The 19,829-nt window shown below is 30.6% G+C and overlaps 13 protein-coding genes across 13 annotated transcripts; 9 read left to right on the forward strand and 4 right to left on the reverse strand. All coding sequences in view use genetic code 12, as the record gives it.

The window, feature by feature from the left end:
• Positions 1–39: 39 nt before the first annotated feature.
• On the reverse strand, positions 40–1,317 carry DFJ63DRAFT_211266 (uncharacterized protein). The gene has a single exon (XM_064904040.1). The coding sequence runs from the start codon at positions 1,031–1,033 to the stop codon at positions 101–103; it is 933 nt and encodes a 310-aa protein (XP_064760276.1). The 5' UTR covers positions 1,034–1,317; the 3' UTR covers positions 40–100.
• On the forward strand, positions 1,318–2,675 carry RAD10 (Rad10p). The gene has a single exon (XM_064904039.1). It carries the CDS (start codon positions 1,603–1,605, stop codon positions 2,659–2,661), a length of 1,059 nt encoding a protein of 352 aa, XP_064760277.1. The 5' UTR covers positions 1,318–1,602; the 3' UTR covers positions 2,662–2,675.
• On the reverse strand, positions 2,676–3,269 carry GIM5 (Gim5p). The gene has a single exon (XM_064904038.1). The coding sequence runs from the start codon at positions 3,158–3,160 to the stop codon at positions 2,690–2,692; it is 471 nt and encodes a 156-aa protein (XP_064760278.1). The 5' UTR covers positions 3,161–3,269; the 3' UTR covers positions 2,676–2,689.
• A 109-nt stretch (positions 3,270–3,378) lies between these two features.
• On the forward strand, positions 3,379–4,137 carry DFJ63DRAFT_336834 (uncharacterized protein; the record flags this gene model as incomplete). The annotated part of the gene is made up of 1 exon (XM_064908439.1): positions 3,379–4,137. One exon carries the CDS (start codon positions 3,379–3,381, stop codon positions 4,135–4,137), a length of 759 nt encoding a protein of 252 aa, XP_064760279.1.
• Positions 4,138–4,196: 59 nt separating this feature from the next.
• Positions 4,197–4,577, reverse strand: DFJ63DRAFT_211316 (uncharacterized protein). The gene has a single exon (XM_064904043.1). It carries the CDS (start codon positions 4,472–4,474, stop codon positions 4,256–4,258), a length of 219 nt encoding a protein of 72 aa, XP_064760280.1. The 5' UTR covers positions 4,475–4,577; the 3' UTR covers positions 4,197–4,255.
• A 103-nt stretch (positions 4,578–4,680) lies between these two features.
• Positions 4,681–6,567, reverse strand: DFJ63DRAFT_289294 (uncharacterized protein; the record flags this gene model as incomplete). The annotated part of the gene is made up of 1 exon (XM_064905219.1): positions 4,681–6,567. The coding sequence occupies one exon, from the start codon at positions 6,565–6,567 to the stop codon at positions 4,681–4,683; it is 1,887 nt and encodes a 628-aa protein (XP_064760281.1).
• A 199-nt stretch (positions 6,568–6,766) lies between these two features.
• Positions 6,767–9,032, forward strand: PRC3 (carboxypeptidase C). The gene has a single exon (XM_064904045.1). The coding sequence runs from the start codon at positions 7,091–7,093 to the stop codon at positions 8,759–8,761; it is 1,671 nt and encodes a 556-aa protein (XP_064760282.1). The 5' UTR covers positions 6,767–7,090; the 3' UTR covers positions 8,762–9,032.
• A 399-nt stretch (positions 9,033–9,431) lies between these two features.
• DFJ63DRAFT_336837 (pirin family protein) lies at positions 9,432–10,454 on the forward strand (the record flags this gene model as incomplete). Its single annotated transcript, XM_064908440.1, has 1 exon — positions 9,432–10,454. The coding sequence occupies one exon, from the start codon at positions 9,432–9,434 to the stop codon at positions 10,452–10,454; it is 1,023 nt and encodes a 340-aa protein (XP_064760283.1).
• A 147-nt stretch (positions 10,455–10,601) lies between these two features.
• POL32 (DNA polymerase delta subunit) lies at positions 10,602–12,017 on the forward strand. Its single transcript, XM_064908749.1, has one exon. The coding sequence runs from the start codon at positions 10,728–10,730 to the stop codon at positions 11,952–11,954; it is 1,227 nt and encodes a 408-aa protein (XP_064760284.1). The 5' UTR covers positions 10,602–10,727; the 3' UTR covers positions 11,955–12,017.
• Positions 12,018–12,736: 719 nt separating this feature from the next.
• DFJ63DRAFT_314714 (uncharacterized protein) lies at positions 12,737–13,870 on the forward strand (the record flags this gene model as incomplete). Its single annotated transcript, XM_064906409.1, has 1 exon — positions 12,737–13,870. The coding sequence occupies one exon, from the start codon at positions 12,737–12,739 to the stop codon at positions 13,868–13,870; it is 1,134 nt and encodes a 377-aa protein (XP_064760285.1).
• A 393-nt stretch (positions 13,871–14,263) lies between these two features.
• DFJ63DRAFT_314715 (uncharacterized protein) lies at positions 14,264–14,848 on the forward strand (the record flags this gene model as incomplete). The annotated part of the gene is made up of 1 exon (XM_064906410.1): positions 14,264–14,848. One exon carries the CDS (start codon positions 14,264–14,266, stop codon positions 14,846–14,848), a length of 585 nt encoding a protein of 194 aa, XP_064760286.1.
• Positions 14,849–15,094: 246 nt separating this feature from the next.
• DFJ63DRAFT_314716 (uncharacterized protein) lies at positions 15,095–15,718 on the forward strand (the record flags this gene model as incomplete). Its single annotated transcript, XM_064906411.1, has 1 exon — positions 15,095–15,718. One exon carries the CDS (start codon positions 15,095–15,097, stop codon positions 15,716–15,718), a length of 624 nt encoding a protein of 207 aa, XP_064760287.1.
• Positions 15,719–16,638: 920 nt separating this feature from the next.
• Positions 16,639–19,405, forward strand: DFJ63DRAFT_320345 (uncharacterized protein). Its single transcript, XM_064907175.1, has one exon. It carries the CDS (start codon positions 16,728–16,730, stop codon positions 19,341–19,343), a length of 2,616 nt encoding a protein of 871 aa, XP_064760288.1. The 5' UTR covers positions 16,639–16,727; the 3' UTR covers positions 19,344–19,405.
• Positions 19,406–19,829: the final 424 nt, after the last annotated feature.

Here is a 19,829-nt window from a genome sequence, read left to right on the forward strand (position 1 = left end):
TTATACACGGTTTTTGTTTATCTTTTACTTCTTCAATTATATATTTATATTTATATTTCTTTATTTATTTATTTACTTCTTTCTAATTTAATTTAGGTTTTTATCTCTTTCTAGCAAATGTATAAACTGTATCCCAAACCACATCTAATTCAGTATCATCAGTCCATCCTAATTCTAATTTCAATTCATCAACAAATCGTTCCGCAATATTATATTTATCACCATGATCTTTCATCCAACTATGATATGCACTCCAACTCTTGACATAATTTAAAAACCATTTTAATGTAATTCGTTTATGTATGAATAATGGAGTGTAATCATCTCCTCCTTTTTTGAAATCTGTGGGGTATCCATCTCGTTCAATAATATATTCATGTCTTAAAACATCAGTAAATAAATCTTGAGGAACTTCAATCTCCTTTAATAAAGTTCGAAGATAATCATGACCTGGCTGTTGATAATATGGACCCATATATCTTTCAAATTTATCCTCAGGGTTTAATTCTAAGGACGAATTATAAGTATAATTAGTATATATCTCATTGGCTTTTGGAAACCCTACAAACACCGGATCTTTATAAAACCAATATGCCAAAGTGCCCCCTTTTTTAAGTACTCTAGCTGATTCTTTAAAGAATTTGGGATGATCAACCCAATGACAACATTCCGCCCCCGTGATCAAATCAATTGAATTTGGAGCGATAATCCCAGGATACGCTTCAGCATATCCAATTTCAAATTGAATTTGGTCAGAAGAAGGTTTCTTCTCATTACATTGTTTAATCATCGCCTGAGATGGGTCTATACCATATACCTTTTTAAAATGATTACATAATTCATAAGCGACAAACCCTGATCCACAACCAGTATCAATAGCAACGTCATGGATATACTTTTCAGTATGATAGTTGAATGGTTCAATTACGGAATCATGATATCTCATTAATTCTTGATAGAACGACTTGGGATAATTGGGTCTTGAATCATCATAATGTTGAGTGTTAAATGATGCGTCTGAATAAGTAGTCATTCTGTTTGTTTTATCTTGTAATTAATTTAATTGTTGCAAAATGAATTGTTGATATATATAAGGGTTGATGGTATTTACCCCATACTTATAATTTAAATTATTTTGTGTGGTGCGCCGGTGCCGGTCCTTTTGCGGACACGTTTTGTAACAATTTGATCTATATTAACGAGTATAGATTATAAATTGAGTCATTGTTATAGGATTACTATAGAGTAATTGTCATATAGGGGATAGAACTAACGTGGTTTTATCATTATGACTTCGAAATAGGTTCTGTTTTGTGAGTAATTGGCACAAATATGTGTACACACAAGTGAAACTGATTTCAAATCTAAATATAGAAATCTTTCCTTTTGATTAAAACAAATAGTATTATGACTAATAGGATATCTATTATTTAATCAAACTGTACAAATAATTATTGTATTAGTCAATTTTATGTAGGAGGAACCAAAATGATTTTGCAATTTTAAGAACAAATAAATCGCGACTATCTACAGCCTCAAAAAAATATAGATTTATATTTATCCATATATGATCCCAGTAAGCTCTATAAGTATTCATACAATATGAGTGATAATACAAATAAAAAGGATGATCAAGTGGATTCCACTTCATTTGCTAGTATCTTAGCTGGGGTTCAACGTATGCGTGAACAATTTGGGGTGGTAGCAGATGATCATGAACAAGAATCAATACCTCAAAGGGAACACACGTCTGCTATATCGAAACCACCAATAACAACTACATCCACAACTGCATCAACAAGTACGACTACGATCAGTCGACCCAGTACTATAGAATCTAATATCCCACCAACCACTACGGTGAGATCCACTTTAAGTACAATCACAGGAAATCCAATTCCAGCAAATACAGACTCACCTTCTCCATCATCAACTCCAGGACCATCTACAGTTAGAAGTTCAAGAACAGTTCAAAACATTGCCAAGACTGCCAAAGTCCTCGTCCATCCATCGCAAAAAGGAAATCCATTATTGAGTGAATCCTTACTTAAATCAATCGGATATGAGTTTAATAAAGATGTTCTTTGTGATTATTTTATCAATTCAACTTTCCAAATTTTATTTTTATCATTAAAATATCATAAACTTAAACCAGAATATCTTTGGCTGAGACTTAAAAAGATGAATCGTGGTTCATCAAGTGTCAATACGCGTAATGATCGAGCTTTAAGAATGGTATTAATTGTGGTTGATATTGAAGCACCTCAAGAACAAATTCGAAATTTATCTGATTTTTGTATAAAGCATGATTTAACTATGGTATTAGCGTGGACATTTGAAGAAGCCGGGAATTATGTAGCATTTTCAAAACAATTGGATAATGCTCCTGCCAAGACCAAACAAGGTATACAAGGGATAAGAGGTTCAGATTATAAATCATGTGTAGTGGAAGCGTTAACTGGTATACGGTCCGTTAATAAAACAGACGTATCTAATCTTTTAGCTAATTATGAATCAATTAAGAATATCGTTAGTAATACTTGTATGAATGATAATATTACAAATGTATCTGGAATGGGAGCTACAAAAGTACGAAATATGAGAAATATATTCCTGGAACCATTTATTTACAATAAGATTTATGAACCATTAGAAGAGTGATAATCTATATATATATTCTAATACATCATTAAACCTTTTGAGGAGGTTGACCTTGTTGTTGACTTTCAATTTCAATCATTTTCTTTCTTAATACTAAATTAACGGTATTTAAAATTTCATTCTTTTGTACTAATATATCCTTTAACTTTTTAGCATCTTCATCTAATCTCTTTATTTTAAAATCATACACTTGTTTTGCATCTTTAGCCAGTTTTTCAACAAAATAACCTGTCCCTATATCCACTAAATATTCATTCTTTTTAATGGTTTTACCAGGTAAATATAATGAACTAGTTAAAGGGACTAATAAATCTTCACTCTTTGATTTTTCTAAATTATCAACACTTGTAACACAATCTTTTAATTTAGATTGAGCAGTTTGTAAAGCTTGTAACGATTGAGTGAAATGATTTATCTCTTGATCAATTGATTTTCTGAATTCCACCAATTGTTGAGGTGAAAGTGAACCCAAATCAACTTTATTAGATGGTGTTGACATAGTATAGTTGGTATAATGATGATGGTATGTAAAGTTAAGTTGGTTATCGTTAGTTGCAGTTTCCTTAAAAGTTTCAACACACTTTAAATTTTTTCTGTTCACATTTGTAGATACTTCTTCACACACACATTTTTTTTTATCTCTGAGATTAATTTTAAAGTTTTGCAATTGATCTTAACTTACAAACTATAGATCATATATTCATACCACATCATATCATGGGGAACGACGGGGGGACTATAGCCAAGAGACAAGATATCTTATCATTACATTCCCAATTTAATGGTTCAGATTCAAAATCCCAACAAGGCGCTGATGATATTGAATCAACTTTATTAACCACTTGCGCTATATCATCATTACCATTATATTCATTAAATGGTCTTGTTCCTATTGTGGGAGATTATAAAGGAAGGTTATATATCAAAGAGAAAATCTTGGAATATATCATTAAACAAAAATTTGATAAATCAAGTTTAAAACCAGCATATGCTCATATTAAATCATTAAAGGATTTAATTGAAGTCAATATCAAATGGATAAAAGATGATGAATCAGATACATATCATATCCAATGTCCTGTCACCAAGGAACTGCAATCTTTCAAAGCCTCCTATGCTTATCTTCGACCATGTGGATGTGTGTTATCATATAAAGTATTGGAAGAAGTATCATCAAGTTTTACTCATACTGAAGTACCATTCCCAAGTTTATGTCCTGTTTGTGAAAAGGAATTTCAATTTAATTATGATATCGTGATTATAAATCCTTTGAAAAATACTGACAATGATGAATTTAATGAATCTAATTATAAATATCTTGGTGATGTTCTTGGTTTAACTCATTCAAAAGCTATAAAGCAAAAGAAGAAATCAAAGACAAAATTACTGCCGCTTAAAAGAAAATTACAAGATGAAGTGATTGACGATGATGATAATACGAGTGATAATGATTCCTCGAAAAGGGTAAAGGTTTAAACTGTATAATAATAATAATGTATATTTAAGGTTAATATTTTTAATAAAATAAGAAACAAATATGTTTCAACTATGTACACTGATTTTAAGGAGACCAATCTCTGATGTAGATTATTGATTACTTATCATCTTTACCTTCCAGACGAGCTTCATGATACTCTTCTTTAACGAATTTTAACTTTTCTTTATTCCATGGAGCATAATCTGAATTAGACCATACATTGAAAGTAATTGATCCCATTCCAACCACAACAATACCAACCAATCCTAACACGGTAACACGATGAATGACATCAGTAACACGCACACCAAGTGGAAGTTTCCCTGATGATGACATTATCTTTATATATAGTTCTTAAAGTTATAGTAATTATAAACAGTTAGATTCATCTCTCAAAGCCCATGAATGTTACTCAGAAAAATCATACAATAAAAGAAAACGCGACATTTCACGTAGAACAACCACGACATACGATATCGCAATACTGCATATAATAATATAATATAATACAATTTACATTTCTATACTTTATATACTTATAATTAGAAGAAATATTTCAACCATTTACTATTAATAAGTCCACTTTCAACTAATGAAGGATTGGCATATACTAAATCAGGTAACCAATGATTATTATATAATCGGAAAATATTCTCTTCATCTGAACTATGATGATTATTATCTTGATTGATAAGAATTTCAGTAATGATATATTCTAAAAGTTCATTACTGATGATATTGATGGGATTTATGATATCCATGGTTTTGGTGATTCTTGATCCTTCAGAAATGATGGTATCGGTGATGGTATCTAATGAATGATTGAATTTATCAATATCAATATGTCCAATTGGTAATTTATAATTTTCTTCAGGATTGGTTGATCGTATAGGTGGAGGTTTTAAAGCTTCATAATTACCCACTTCAATACTAACAGCAAATTGACGAGGTTGAATACCTTTAATGATGAATTTCTTTTTCGGTTGTTGTTGTTGTTGAAGTTCTGGTGTATCACCCCCATTACTTTCTAAATTAACTACCATAGCTTCTGAATTTGGAAATGCACGAGATACATTCTTAATAAAATCAACAGCAGGTAATAATGGTTTATATTCAGGATTAAGAACTCTATCATTTGAAGTATCCCAAATTTCTTCAAATTGATTTTCATAAGCTTTCCATAATGAAATTTGAGTAACTTCACCTGGTATAACTTGATTTGTAGCAGGATCATTTGGGGTAGTTGAATTTGAATTGATAATTCCTCCTGCAAATGGTTCATAACAACAACGTAACCATGATGTGGCTCTTAAAGGTTCGGGGAATCTCACTATGATACTATATAAATCAGGAGTAAGTTCGGGTAAAGTAGTTGGAATACCTGAAAATTGAGATCTTTTTGTTAAATTCAATTGATTTATAGGTTTTATATTCTTGGGATCATTCAATGGTAAATTATAAACAATTAATGATGGTAATTGTTTAACCAAAGTATGATAATTTGATTTTGTAGTATGGATTTGTAATAATTTTCTTAATCTATGAAGTTGAGAATCTTTAATGGAAGTAGGATAATCAGGATGTAAAGCTTCTGAATTTAAATAAGCTTTAATGAAATCTAAAATAGCAAAAGTTATTTCAGCATCATTAATTAATAATTTATTAACTAAATTCTCCAATTGAGAAGGAGTTATAGCATCAATACAATTATTTGGAATTATATCTTCATTTTTTGTTTCTTCTTCTTCATCAATATGATGAACATCATCATCATCATGTTTAGGATTTGAATCATCATCTTCTTCATCATCTGGTTTATAATTCAAATCACGAATGATTAATAAATGAGATAAACTTTTCAATCCACTAATAAGGACGGCTTTATCATTAGTTGATGATAAGATTGATAATAATAATAAAAATAAGGGATCATGTTTAGTATTATCGATATAATAACATGATAAAGGTTCGAGTAAATCAAGTAAATAAGTGAATGATTCTTTAAATTGATTATCGAATCTCTTTAATGAATAAGATTGTAAATTATCATTATAAAACCAATTATAAAAAAATTTTAAAACTTCAACTATACTTTTCTTGAATGTCTTTACTTGAGCCAACCATTGTTGATTTGATAAATCTTGAACCAGATTTCTTAATGTTAATAATGCATCGATACTGAAAGTGATATTTTCTTGTTTAATCTTATCGAATTTCTTTTCTAAAAACCATTGATAAGGTTTAATGAAATATTTAATTAATTCAGATCCAATGAAGGGAGAACTTTCTAAATTTAATTGTCCTTGTAAAGATATTCTCGTTAAAGTAGTCAAAGCCCATTTAACTTCAGATTCTATACCTGATTTGAGAGACATTATTATTCGATGTATATCTTCAACTCCTCTATGACCATAACCTATTGGAGCCATATATCCATATCCACTATACGCGGTACTGATATAACCATTTGAATCAGTGCCACCACCGTTTTGATTGGCTGTAGTGGTGGTATATCTGGATGCCACTGCTATAGCTGATAATCCATTTGTACCAGACATGGTTGCTTGGTGATGTGATTGATTGATATGAAGGTGATTGATGGGATGTTGCAAATTCAATAAAATCAGATTTGTTTATTTTGAGTTCAGTTCAGTTCAGATTTCTTTTCACTCAACGCTGTAAAATCGAAAAAAAATCAAGATATGTCGCACACTTGGAAAATGTCGTATGAACCGAGGGTAAAATGTCTCCTTGAAGGAGTTAGTGCCATTTGTGTACAAGGGACCGCCATCCCGCTAAAAGATAACCACCGCCAATAACTATCATAGTTATATTGATAACCAATTCTTTCTATAAATAGTTGCTGATATCCCTCCCCCCCCCAATTGAAAAGGATATTCATACAATTTATTCCTCTTATCAATTGTCAATTCCCAATTAGAGTCTTTAGATATGAAGTCTTCTACTTTAATTAGTATCTTAGCAGCTTGCTTAGCTACTAGTAATGCTTTCTCCTTGAATTCCCTCTTTAGACAACAATTCCTTGATGATAGTGTCGTTGTCATTCATGATGATGAACCATCTGTCCATTCTCCATCTGTGTTTGAGCAATTGACTAAGAATATCGATGAATTGACTAAAGGTGCCATTACTCCTGAAGTTGAACAAGCTTGGAAACAAATGCAACAAAAATTAGGGTCAAAAGCATTATTGAAAAAAGTTGATGAATATAATTCTAAAGCTAATCAATTAATCAATAAAGTTAAAGATAGTTCGAAGACTTTCACTAAAGCCAAAACAGATTCATCATTTGAATCTTTGTCTGTTGATAAATACTCTGATTATTCATTAAGAATTAAAAAAACTAATCCAGAAATCTTAGGGTTAGATACAGTTAAACAATATACTGGTTATTTAGATATCGATAGTTTAGATAAACATTTCTTTTATTGGTTTTTCGAATCGAGAAATGATCCTGCTACTGATCCAATTATCTTATGGTTAAATGGTGGACCAGGTTGTTCATCATCCACCGGATTATTTTTTGAATTAGGTCCAAGTTCAATCAATGCTACTTTAAATCCTGTTTTTAATCCTTATTCATGGAATTCAAATGCTTCTGTTATCTTTTTAGATCAACCTGTTGGAGTTGGTTATTCCTATACTGGAGGTGAAGAAATTTCCAATACTGCAGCTGCTGGTAAAGATGTATTTGTATTTTTAGAATTATTCTTTCAAAAATTTCCTCAATTTTTAGAAAATAAATTCCATATTGCAGGTGAATCTTATGCTGGTCATTATATTCCAAAATTTGCTAGTGAAATCATTAATAGAGCTGATAGATCGTTTGATTTAACTTCAGTATTAATTGGTAATGGTATTACTGATCCTGTAGTTCAAGCTGCATCTTATAAACCCATGGCATGTGGTGAAGGTGGTTATAGACCAGTATTAGATGAAGATGAATGTGATCAATTAGATAAAGATTATCCAAAATGTGCAGTATTAGGTAAATTATGTTATAAATTTCAAACTGCTATTACATGTGTTGCTGCTCAATATTATTGTGATGTTAAATTATTTCAACCATATGCTCTGACTGGATTAAATCCTTATGATATTAGAAAACCATGTGCTGATGAAGGTGGTAATTGTTATATTGAAATGGATTATATGGATGATTATTTAAATCTTGATTATGTGAAGGAAGCAGTTGGTGCATCAAATATTGATATTTTTACCAGTTGTGATGATAAAGTATTTAGAAATTTCCTTTTAGATGGGGATGAAGCTAAACCTCATCAACAATATGTGGCTGAATTATTAGAAAATGATATTCCAGTATTATTATATGCTGGAGATAAAGATTATATTTGTAATTGGTTAGGTAATCATGCTTGGTCAGATGTATTAGAATATGAAGATCATGAATCATTCCAAGCTCAACCATTAAAACCATGGTATACAGCAGAGAAGAAATTAGCCGGTGAAGTTAAAAATTATAAGAAATTTACCTTTTTAAGAATTTATAATGCGGGACATATGGTTCCATATGATCAACCTGCTGCTGCGTTAGATATGGTTAATAGATGGGTAGCAGGAGATTATTCCTTTGGATATTAATCTTAGTTATTTATGACTTTTACTTTTACTTTTAATAGTTTATATTGTTTTGAAAAAGTTTCTTAAAATAGAAAAAGAAAGATTGCAAAATTATGAGTAGTAGTGAACAGGGGAGTGATTGTAGATTATGTAATAGATGATTACTTAGTCTAGAAATAGGGGTTATTATTATTAGATTACACATTTAAACAATCTCGTATATTAATAATAATTAGAGTAGATCAGAGAGTAAAGCCTTTCCTTAGTTAACTCTAACTATCCATCCTCTGTATAATAATTAATTACTAATAATTTTATTTTGTGCAATCATCCTGTATATAACTTTAGTAACAATTTAGTAACTACCAATTTTGAGTATCAACATTTTTAGCAGCAATGTAATTTTACCAATGATTTATTAATTATGATTTGAATGATTTAAATTGAATTTATATATATATAAGCTGATATTACCAATTGATATTACATCACTAATTTGGATTATAACATTCTATAATCATCGAGAATATTCTAGTCCTTCATATCCTCTTCATATAAATATATGCTGAAATTCTCCGCATTCATCATCTTGTTAATTTTTTTAATTCCTTTATCATTATCAAGTTTATTCCATAACTTATATAACCCAAACAACAACAACAAACAACAACAACAACAACAATTAGATTCAATGACTTCAACTACTGCTAGAACTATTCAAAAAGTCGTCAATGCCATCCAACAACCAGAAGGGGTTGGGGCCACCGTTAGAAGATCCATCGGTATTATGAGTAATCGTAAATACAATCCATTTTTATTATTTGATCATTTCACTTCCAGTGGTTCTGATGGTTTCCCTGAACATCCTCATAGAGGTCAAGAAACCATCACTTATATTATGAATGGTTCCATTGCTCATGAAGATTTCACTGGTTCCAAAGGGATCTTATATGCTGGTGATTTACAATTCATGACGGCTGGTAAAGGTATTGTTCATTCTGAAATGCCAGTTCCAAGTGAAGATGGTAGTCCAAGTGTTGGTATTCAATTATGGGTCGATTTACCTGAACAATTGAAAGATACTCCTCCTCGTTATCGTGATTTAAGAGCTTGGGAAATCCCTGAAGTTAATGAACAAGATGGTAAATTAAGAGTTAAGGTTATTTCTGGAAAGAGTTATGGAGTTGAATCTTTAAAGGATTTAGCTTATACTCCAGTTAATTATTATCATTACATTATGAAACCAGGTTCAACTTTCAAACAAGAATTTGATCCAACTTTCAGTGTGTTTTTATATGTCTTAAAAGGTCAATCATTATTAGTTAATGAAAAAAATGTTAAACAATATCAAAATGCCTTTTTTGAAAATGATGGTGCATTCGTAACTGGTCAAGTTCCATCTTCCTCAACTGATGAAGAAGTTGAATTTCTTTTAATTGGTGGTCAACAATTAGATCAAAATGTGGTTCAATATGGTCCATTCGTTGCTACATCTCAAGCTAAAATCCAACAAGCTTTCTTAGATTATAGTCATGGACGTAATGGATTTGAAAACATTAAGAATTGGAGAACTTTGATCTCCAATGGGGTAACTCAAGATATGATTGATGGACCATTAAAAGGTAGTAAAGAATATAGAGATCAATTAAAACAAGATTATTTAGATAAAATTGCTGCTGAAAAGAAAGAAGCTCCTGTTAAGGATGAACTTTAGAGTTATTTATTTATTATATTATTATTATCATATTTTGCATTTTATCATTTATCATTCAGTGAGTTTTTTATATAGGTTTTTTATAGTGTTTTCAGTGTATATTAAAAGAGAAGTTATATTATATATTTAAAATAGTTCATTATATCTGTAGAGACGCCAAACCAAAAAAAAAACGCGTATAAAAAATTAACAGTGCTGAAAAAAGCCAATAACATCAATCATCATCATAATCATCATTCATCATTCACCAACTCATCACAGGATCAAAGGACCATGACAATGAATGCTTCTCAGGCCGAGGTAGAATACTTAAGCTCCCAACTCTTCGAGAAGGGGAAATTGGTCACTTATAAAACTCTTTCACGAGCTTTGAATGTTCATATCAATCATTCTAAACTTGTATTATTTGAATTTTATGAACGTAATAAATCAAAACTTTCAGCTAAATTGGTTATAACCGGTAAAGATAATACAGGCACGTTGATCAAATTCATCGATGATGAAAGCGAGGAAGTGGTTAAATCCCATTTAAATTCTTTCACGGTGGAGATCAATACTATTCAAGTATATAGTATCAATCCTAAGGATTTAATCCTTGATCAATCAAACCATAATGAAATCATTCAACAATCAAGAGAATTCCCCATTGATCTTGCGAATTTGGATAAATATTATCACAATGGGCTTATAAAGGGTCCGAAAGTTGTACCAGTTGAACAATCCACCATTAAACAGAATTACATCCCACCTCCAACAACCAACACAAATACTACTACGACTAAACTGATTAAGAAGGAAGAACCAAAGATTAAAAGTTCAGGATTGAGTTCTGCATATGTATCAAGAAAAGAAAAACCAGCTGCTAGATCAAATACGTTATCAAATTATACTTCTCGAAAAGCAGAAAATGCTGGTACTAAAAGATCATCAACAGAACCTAGTAGTGGTGGATATCAATATAAATCAAGAAAAGTTGAAAGTAAACAACCTAAAGAGAGAATCATTGTTTCAAGTCATAATGATGATGATGATGATGAAGATGAAGATGTTGAAGAAGTGGAAGAAGTGGATGTGGAAGAAGTTAAACCAATTAAGAGTACTCAGATTCAAGATTTATTTGCCAATGAAGAATGGAGCGATTTTGAAGAAGACGCTCCTGCCAAGGATGAACCTATTGTGGTTGAAGAGGAGATAGTGAAGAAGAAACCAGTGGAGAAAGCTGAATCTGACAAGGATCCACAACAACAAGAACAACCAAATGAGGCAAATGTTGAAGAAAGTCAAAATGCACCAGAACAACCACAACAGGAAGAAGATATGACTACAGAGTATGATGAAGATGGATATATAATAACCAAGAAAAAGAAACCGATTGCTAAACCTGCTCCATCAAGAAATGTTAAACGAATGATTTCTCCACCTCCAACAACTTCCAAATCTAAAAAATCAAAAGATGGTAAAAATCAAAGTATATTGAGTTTCTTTGGTAAGAATAAGTAAATATATCTCTATAGGAAATAAATAAATAAAACAAACAATAACTAGCATTAATTATGTCATTGTATAATGTAGACGTAGTAAAGATCGCAATTATGAGGGACCCCTCATTAAATTTAAGTCTTGATGAAATTTTGTACTAGTGTCTATAATTTTCTTGTCATTTTCTCTAATTAACCCAATTCGGTTCTTAATTACATTCAAGCTAATATAGAATTGTCTCATATTTGCTTGGTAGGTTGCATCATCTATTCACTCACATACTTTCGCACTATAGTTCTATACTCTACACCTATAATTTTAATAACCTCCCACATGTAAATTACAATACAGAAGATCTACCTACACCTCACTTAATTAACATACAACTTAACAACTTCCCCTTTATTAGGAGTCAAATCGTCAAGTTTAGGAATAATCAAAACATAATATAAATCATCAGCCTTAACTAATTAAAACAAGCTTTAAGCATGAAAATAGTGAAAGAAATTTCCTAATTAGGAAGTGCAAAGTGCACCCAATATTCCCAAAACAGTAATTTAATTTTTTTTTTACATCCACCTAATACTTACTTACTTTAAACTATACCTTGAATCTCTGTTTATGGCTTTGAAACAGGATATATAATAATAAAGAATCGTCAAATGTCTGAAAATAGTTAAAAGGGATTCCAGTTCCACTTTTCTTTTTAGTTAGAAAGTTTTCGAAACATAGTCCTCAAGAAGTTTTCTAACTACACTCATTCGTTTGATTTATTATTATTATTATTGTATTTGGAAGTAGTTATGAAGTTATCATCATCAGCAGCCATTGCCATATTGGCCTACTCAGCTGCGATCAATGCAGCTCCAACCGTGACTGTGGAAAAAGTAATCAATAACGATGTCATAGTCAAGAGAAATGCCATAGCTTTAGCCAATCCTAGTCCAGTCGCAGTTCAAAATATTGATTTAGATAAATTATTGGCAGATTTAAAAGACTTCAAAGTTAAACGTGATGACATTACAGAAGAATTATCCAAAAGACAATATCAAATTGTTACTGATGTATTGGCAGCTATCAATCAATCTGAATTAGCTCCTACTATTTTAAATTATTTCGTTACTGATAGTGTTTTACAACCGATTGTGATTGAAACCATTATTCTTGTTATTAAATCAGGGGTGATTAATTTAACTGCTTTATTCAATGCTTTAGATGAATCTAATTTAGTAGCTAATGTGGTTCAAGATTTAATTTCAGATTGTAGTCTTTATGTCCTGTTATTTAATACTGCTAAAGGAGTGATTAGTGATTTAGCTACTATTGTTAAACAAAAAATTGCAGCTGGTATTTCATCATTAAGTTTAAAACGTGAATTAGCAACTCCTTACACAACTGATTTATTAAATTTAAAGAGAGATATTGCTGATCAAGACAGTTTATCTGAATTAGAGAAGAGAGCTATTTCAATTAATGTCAATAATATTGTGGTTAATTTATTAGAATCATTATATTCATCAGGATTAGCTACCTCAGTAATTGAATCTGTGTTAACTGATGCTAATTATATTCCATTTGCCGTTAAATTAATTAGTGCTTTAATTGCTACTAATTCTATAAATCTTTCAGCTATTGTTAGTGCTCTTGAAAGTTCAGATTTAGCTCCTGATTTATTAAAACAAATTTTAACTGTTAATACTTTCAATACTGTTATTGCAAATTCATTTGCTGCTTATGCTGGAACTTGTTCTGCCTCTACAAGTGGTGGAAGTAGTTCAAGTGGTAGTGGTAGTAGTTCAGGTAGTGTAAGTAGTAGTGGAAGTGGAAGTGGATCAGGAGATTCTGCCGTGGTGAGTAGTGGAAGTGGAAGTGGATCTGTAGCTCCTGCTAATCCATGTTCAAAGAAGAGAAGAAGAAGAAAGAGATCAAATTATTAGATCCAAATTAAATGAATATAAACAACCAACCTATCTGCAACTATAGAATAAGTTGCAAATTACAGAATGAAATACCAAACCCTTTTTACTTCTCCTTCTACCTTTAAAAAATTACGTTTTAATTATTATTCCAGTTTCGAAAAAAATGACAGTTTAATGTTATTATTTATTATTCTTATGATTATTGATATATATATGTTGTATAGTTTATATGATTAGTAGATCAAATATATCATACGATACTATGTCATATTTAGGTTTATTGAAAAGACCAAGAATTTTTAAAAAGTGAACGATCTCAAATACACTATCAATATAAATATGGTTTGATTTGCCCCTTTTATAACATACTTATTATTTATTTATTAACAACTAGGATTAATCAATCAAACAATGGATCAGTTAGTATTTAAAGTATTGGTTTATAGAATAAATAATAATATAATACTTGAATCAGATTGTCAAAATAAGGAACTTAATGTTGAATATATTGATATTACAGACGAAAATGAAATTTTAAAAGATTTAATCCATAGACTGGATACTACATATAATAATGATTATATTGTAATCAAAAGTGATGATGACTGCGTTTATAAACGGAAAGATAGTGGATTCATTAACCATAAACACTACATGGATAATTCGGAGGCTTCTATAACCATTGATATGTTAAACATACATGGGGCAACTCTTTTTAATTTAGAATCACACTCTGGAGAATATCAAGAAAAGATTAATTTGTATGTTTTAAATGATGACAATTTACCCCATCATGATTTAATAAACATCATAAAAGTTAATGAAGAAGATGATATTATAAACATAGAATATAATTTGTCTCATGAAACAAGTCCATACTATGTATTTAGAGACAGTAATCATAAATTCGTATTAAGAAACATTCATCATAAATATAGTGATACAAAAATTTATGATGAATTACCAATTGATTTCTTAGAAGATAATTTATATTAGAAATTGGATTATATCTATGTTGTATAGTTTTATTACTTAGTCTATGTTATACATACTTATATCTATCATATAATACTATATCAAACTTAGGTTTACAGAACACCAAGAAAATATGACAATGACGATCACAAATACACTATTAATATAAATATGGTTTGATTTGCCCATGTTTCATATTTTTTAAAAAAGTTATTTACAAGTTGATTCAGTTCATCAATCATTATTCGAACCAATTTATATACCTTGATGAATTGTCCACATTTAATTTATTTAGTAGGAGATACTAAACAGGAGAAAATATTTAATTTAGAATTCGATGAAGATACGATGTCAGAACTAATCAAGAATATCTTTTATATTCAAGTATCACTGTATGATGAAGTCTTATTAGATATAGCATACAGGTCATTAGATAATTACCAAAATATGTATTTCATAAAAATAAAAGATCAAGAATATCATTTAAAAGCAAAATCAGTTGGGATAGAAAGATATAATATATGTGATACAGATGATATATTAAATGTTTTATTTTTTACTTCCAATGATATTTACAGCTGTGAGAATATTCGCCATATTCCAGAAATAGATATCTTTGATACACGAAGTTCTGTATATATTCATAAAAAGTATAATATAACTCTACCTGAAGATTTATTCGAAGTTATCGAAATAGATAATGAAAATGAAATTATGGAAATTGAGCATAAAAGAGATCATTTTTACAAGAATATTTATTTATACATAAATGATGAAAATAAAATTATAATGAGAAATATAAGAGATAGTTTTAATAAAATCAGAGAATTTGATTCTATTAACGATGAAGTTATAAATATTATAAGAGATGAGGATGGAAGTAGATGGTGATTTTGCGTTATTAGAAACGTATAATGAAGATAACGCAGAGATGAACATGAATCAACTTTCACGAATGAGAAGGTATATTAGAGTCATCAAGATTAGCTGCATCAATAGTAGAGGAGATATTAACTGACGTCTAATTAGATTCCATTTGCAGTCAAAATAATTGGTGTATTGCTTGCAACTGATTCTACTGTGAACGTCTCTAGTTTCGAAACCAAAACATTGTAGAGTTGTTGCTATATATTATTATTATAGATACATATATGTTATATTGTTTACATAATTGGTATATCCTATTCATACATATATTCATACCTATAAAATACTATAATTTATATAGGGATTGTAGCCTAATAAATGGTTTGCATTGATATGATTATCGCTAACTGTCCCAAAACATCGATTCCACTTCCTAAATAGGAAATACCCAAATAGGGCACAAAACAGGGATTAAAAATGTCTGTCCGTTTTCTGACAGACAGACATTGAAAAAAAAGTGAGCCCTTTCTTAACTGAAGTGGAGGACGAAAAAAAAAATTTGGGTGTGATGAAATTAAATTAAACTAAATGAAATGAAATACGAATTTGAATTTGACTTGGACCATTTCCATCTCTATTGTAATTCAGACATTATCATTACTTACTTTCTGATAAGGTTCATCTCATCTGAAACTGTTATCATTTAAGGTAGTCATCTTCATTATAAGGGACAAGTTCTTTTTAACTAGTTTCCTTCATTAGCATCCATCTCAGATCTGGGATCTCACCACCTTCCCAATACGGCCACAGTGTCAACCACATTCATTTTCAAAATTGACATAATTTAATCAATATACTTTGTATATATACACTTACCCACTTTTAAGTTTCATTCCTTTACAGATACCCCATCGTCATATCCTAGAACATTAGGACCCCCCCTATTCAATTCAATTTAATCTCATCTTAATAATCCTTTATCTTTTATAATTCACATTTAATACTATAATTCATTTCTTATGTCAATTCAACCATGAGTGATCCAAATACCAATATTAATACCAGAACTAGTTCTCTTCCTCCTCCTCATACTAATAAACCACCTCCTCCTGAAGGTCAAATATCCCAATCAACTTCAACCACTTCATCATTAGCCAGAACTTTAGATTCATCTCAAACAAATCAAACTGAATTAACATCCCCCAGTAAATCATTTCGAAATTTCTTTAAAAGTAGATTATCAACTTATTCTATAGAGAGTATAAGTGAAGAACCTGCAGAAAGTAGAAAATCAATCGCATCATCATCAACAAATCAGGATATAGTATCTCCATCTAAAATTTCAAATCTTTTATTAAGACCTAAATTTTCAAGATCAAAATCTTCATCAAATTCAATTCAACAACTGTTACAACAAGCTGCAGGTGGATCCATACAAGCACCACCTTCCACATCTTCATTTGTCCAATTGAATAATCTGTCGAATGGAAGCTTGACAAAAGAAAAAGAAGTCACGATTGATGATTTCGCCGATACAGAATCCTCCAATGATGATAGTGGAGATGCTATTAATAAACTGTATGATGAAGAATCAGTGAATTCATTATTAATGGAATACCAAAGACCAAAAACATTTGTATATAAAGAATTACTCGATGAAGATGATCATCAATCACCATCAACATCAAAATCTGTTGCAACAGAAAGTAAATCATCACCCGATAATACTAATGGATTAAATTCAGGTGATCAAACTATCATAAGTCATTATGATGAGAATGTATCGATTGGGAGAGTTGAACGAGCCATTAGAGTGTCATCACCACCTGTGGTTAGACAATCACCCGTACCAGAATTAAAAGATCCATCAATTAGAAATAGTAGAGGATCAGATTTAATTTCAACCACCATGTCTGATTCAGATCATAGTCAAACTAAATATCCTGATCCAAATTTATCCAATGTAGCTACACCCATGCAAACTCCAACTATAAGACACATGCTTAATAATCCTCGTCATAGTGGCGGTGATGATTCATTGAATAGTGCTTCAAGAAGATTAGGTGAAGTCATCACTGGTGGAGAAATTAAAAGTGGTGATATTATGTATAATGAGAATGAAACTGCTTTAAAACTTCAGGATAATAGTGTTAGAAATCTGTTGAATACTAATGAAACCATGTTAAAAAGAGAAACATTCAGATCATCAATGTCATCGGGTGAATTATTAAATAAATTACAAGGTTTTGAAACTGGAAATGATAAACCTCAAGCATCATCAACTTTAAGATATAGTCATTTAGATGAAGATGATTTAGAAGATTTGAAAGATCGAAAATTCGGGAATTTAACCGCTGGATTGGATTCCACTAATGAATTACCATTCATGTTGTATAAAGTTCAAGATAAAGATTATGATGAAAGTAATCAAAGATGGTCAGTGTATGAAACCAATAGAGCATCACAAATCAAACAAGAACAAGAACAGGAACAATTGAAAAATACCAGTCCTCAAGTTATTCAACTGAAAGCATTACCACCTGATTTTGAACCTCCAAGTTTTCCGGAACATGAAGATTTAAGACAAGGTAGTATTAGTAGTAGTGGATCAAATTATGACAGGTATGAAGAAGCTAATGAATTTTTTAATAGTAATCAATCTCATCCTTCATTTCCTGCTCCTCCTCATCATATTGGAATTATTCCTACTCAATCTTCATCATCATCTTCAAATCAAGTTTATCATACTGCAAGTGGAAGAGATACTACTGATACATCAAGTAATCTTTATCATACCGTTACTGAAGGAACTATTTCTTCTGCTGCTGGGTCAGTATCAACGTTCCAACAAGTAGTACCTGATGAGAATACCGAACCTATTATTCCAATCCCACCTCAAGTTCATGCTCATGAATTTCAAAGTAATGTTACAACCCCTATAGTTAATCAATTCCCATCACGTACATCACCTGCCAGCAGTCATTATCGAGAAATTACTCCGCCAATACTTCATCCAGAACCAGTAGCACATATTGATTCGCCTCATAGAAATATCACTCCACCATATATAACTGATGAACCGCAAATACACCCTCAAACCCAACCATCGACTTCAAATGTTTATAATCAACAAGATAGGGAGCCAGAAACTTTAGTGTTAAGTAAACCACCTCCTGATTTGATTATCCCCAATCCATCTGAATATGATGGTAGAAGAGGTATTAGTAGTCATGGTGGACAAATTGATGAAGATGAATATTATATTCAGGATATTGAAAAACAAATCATGCATGATAATGAGAATGTTAATCATGGAAGAAGTGCAGGTGGATATGTGATTAATGAAAATAATCATTATTCATGGACGAGATTCGGAACTATAATGCTTATTGGATTAATTATTCCTCCTGTTTATTTCTTATTATCATTAGGAGTATTTGATTCGAGTAATAATTATCAACAATATTATTCAGGATTACATTATTATAATAATCGTCAAGTATTAGCTTCATCTACTAATAAGGATCCTAATTCGATTAATCAATTTTCAAGATCTCAAAAAATGATTAGTTTTGGAATTGGGATAACTTGGACAGTAGTTATACTTGCCATGATTGGGGTTGGTTTAGGAGTTGGATTAACAAGTTAGTCGAGTTAATCCAGTGGTCATCGTTTACATAGGGCAATCTATTTCTATTTCTAATTCTATTATTTTGCATTATCATTATTACATACGTACATATATACACTCATTTAATATATTAATTAATCATTTATAATACCATAATGATATCACTATAATCTATATGATCAGATGATTCATGAATGAAGTTAAGTATTGCGGTGCGGGTGCACTTCCTAATTAAGAAAGTGATCACCATTTTTTTGTATAGCCTTGACTCTGGTTAATAGGGGAACATAGGAGTACTATGAAGAAACTTTTCAACAATGATGAAATAGGGAGTTTAAACGAAGTTGATTTAACTATTTTAATTTGCTGTTGTTGTTGTTGTTGTTGTTGTGGTTATCGTTTAATTGAATTTTGCTGTGGTTGATAATAGTTACATTGTCTTTAAACTTGCTTTACAACACCCACACACTGTGACACAATTAGTGAGAACTGCGATTGTTTCCC

This window comes from Scheffersomyces coipomensis (genome assembly GCF_036884675.1).
Source record: "Scheffersomyces coipomensis strain NRRL Y-17651 chromosome Unknown DFJ63scaffold_6, whole genome shotgun sequence".
In the NCBI taxonomy this organism is placed as follows: domain Eukaryota; kingdom Fungi; phylum Ascomycota; class Pichiomycetes; order Serinales; family Debaryomycetaceae; genus Scheffersomyces; species Scheffersomyces coipomensis.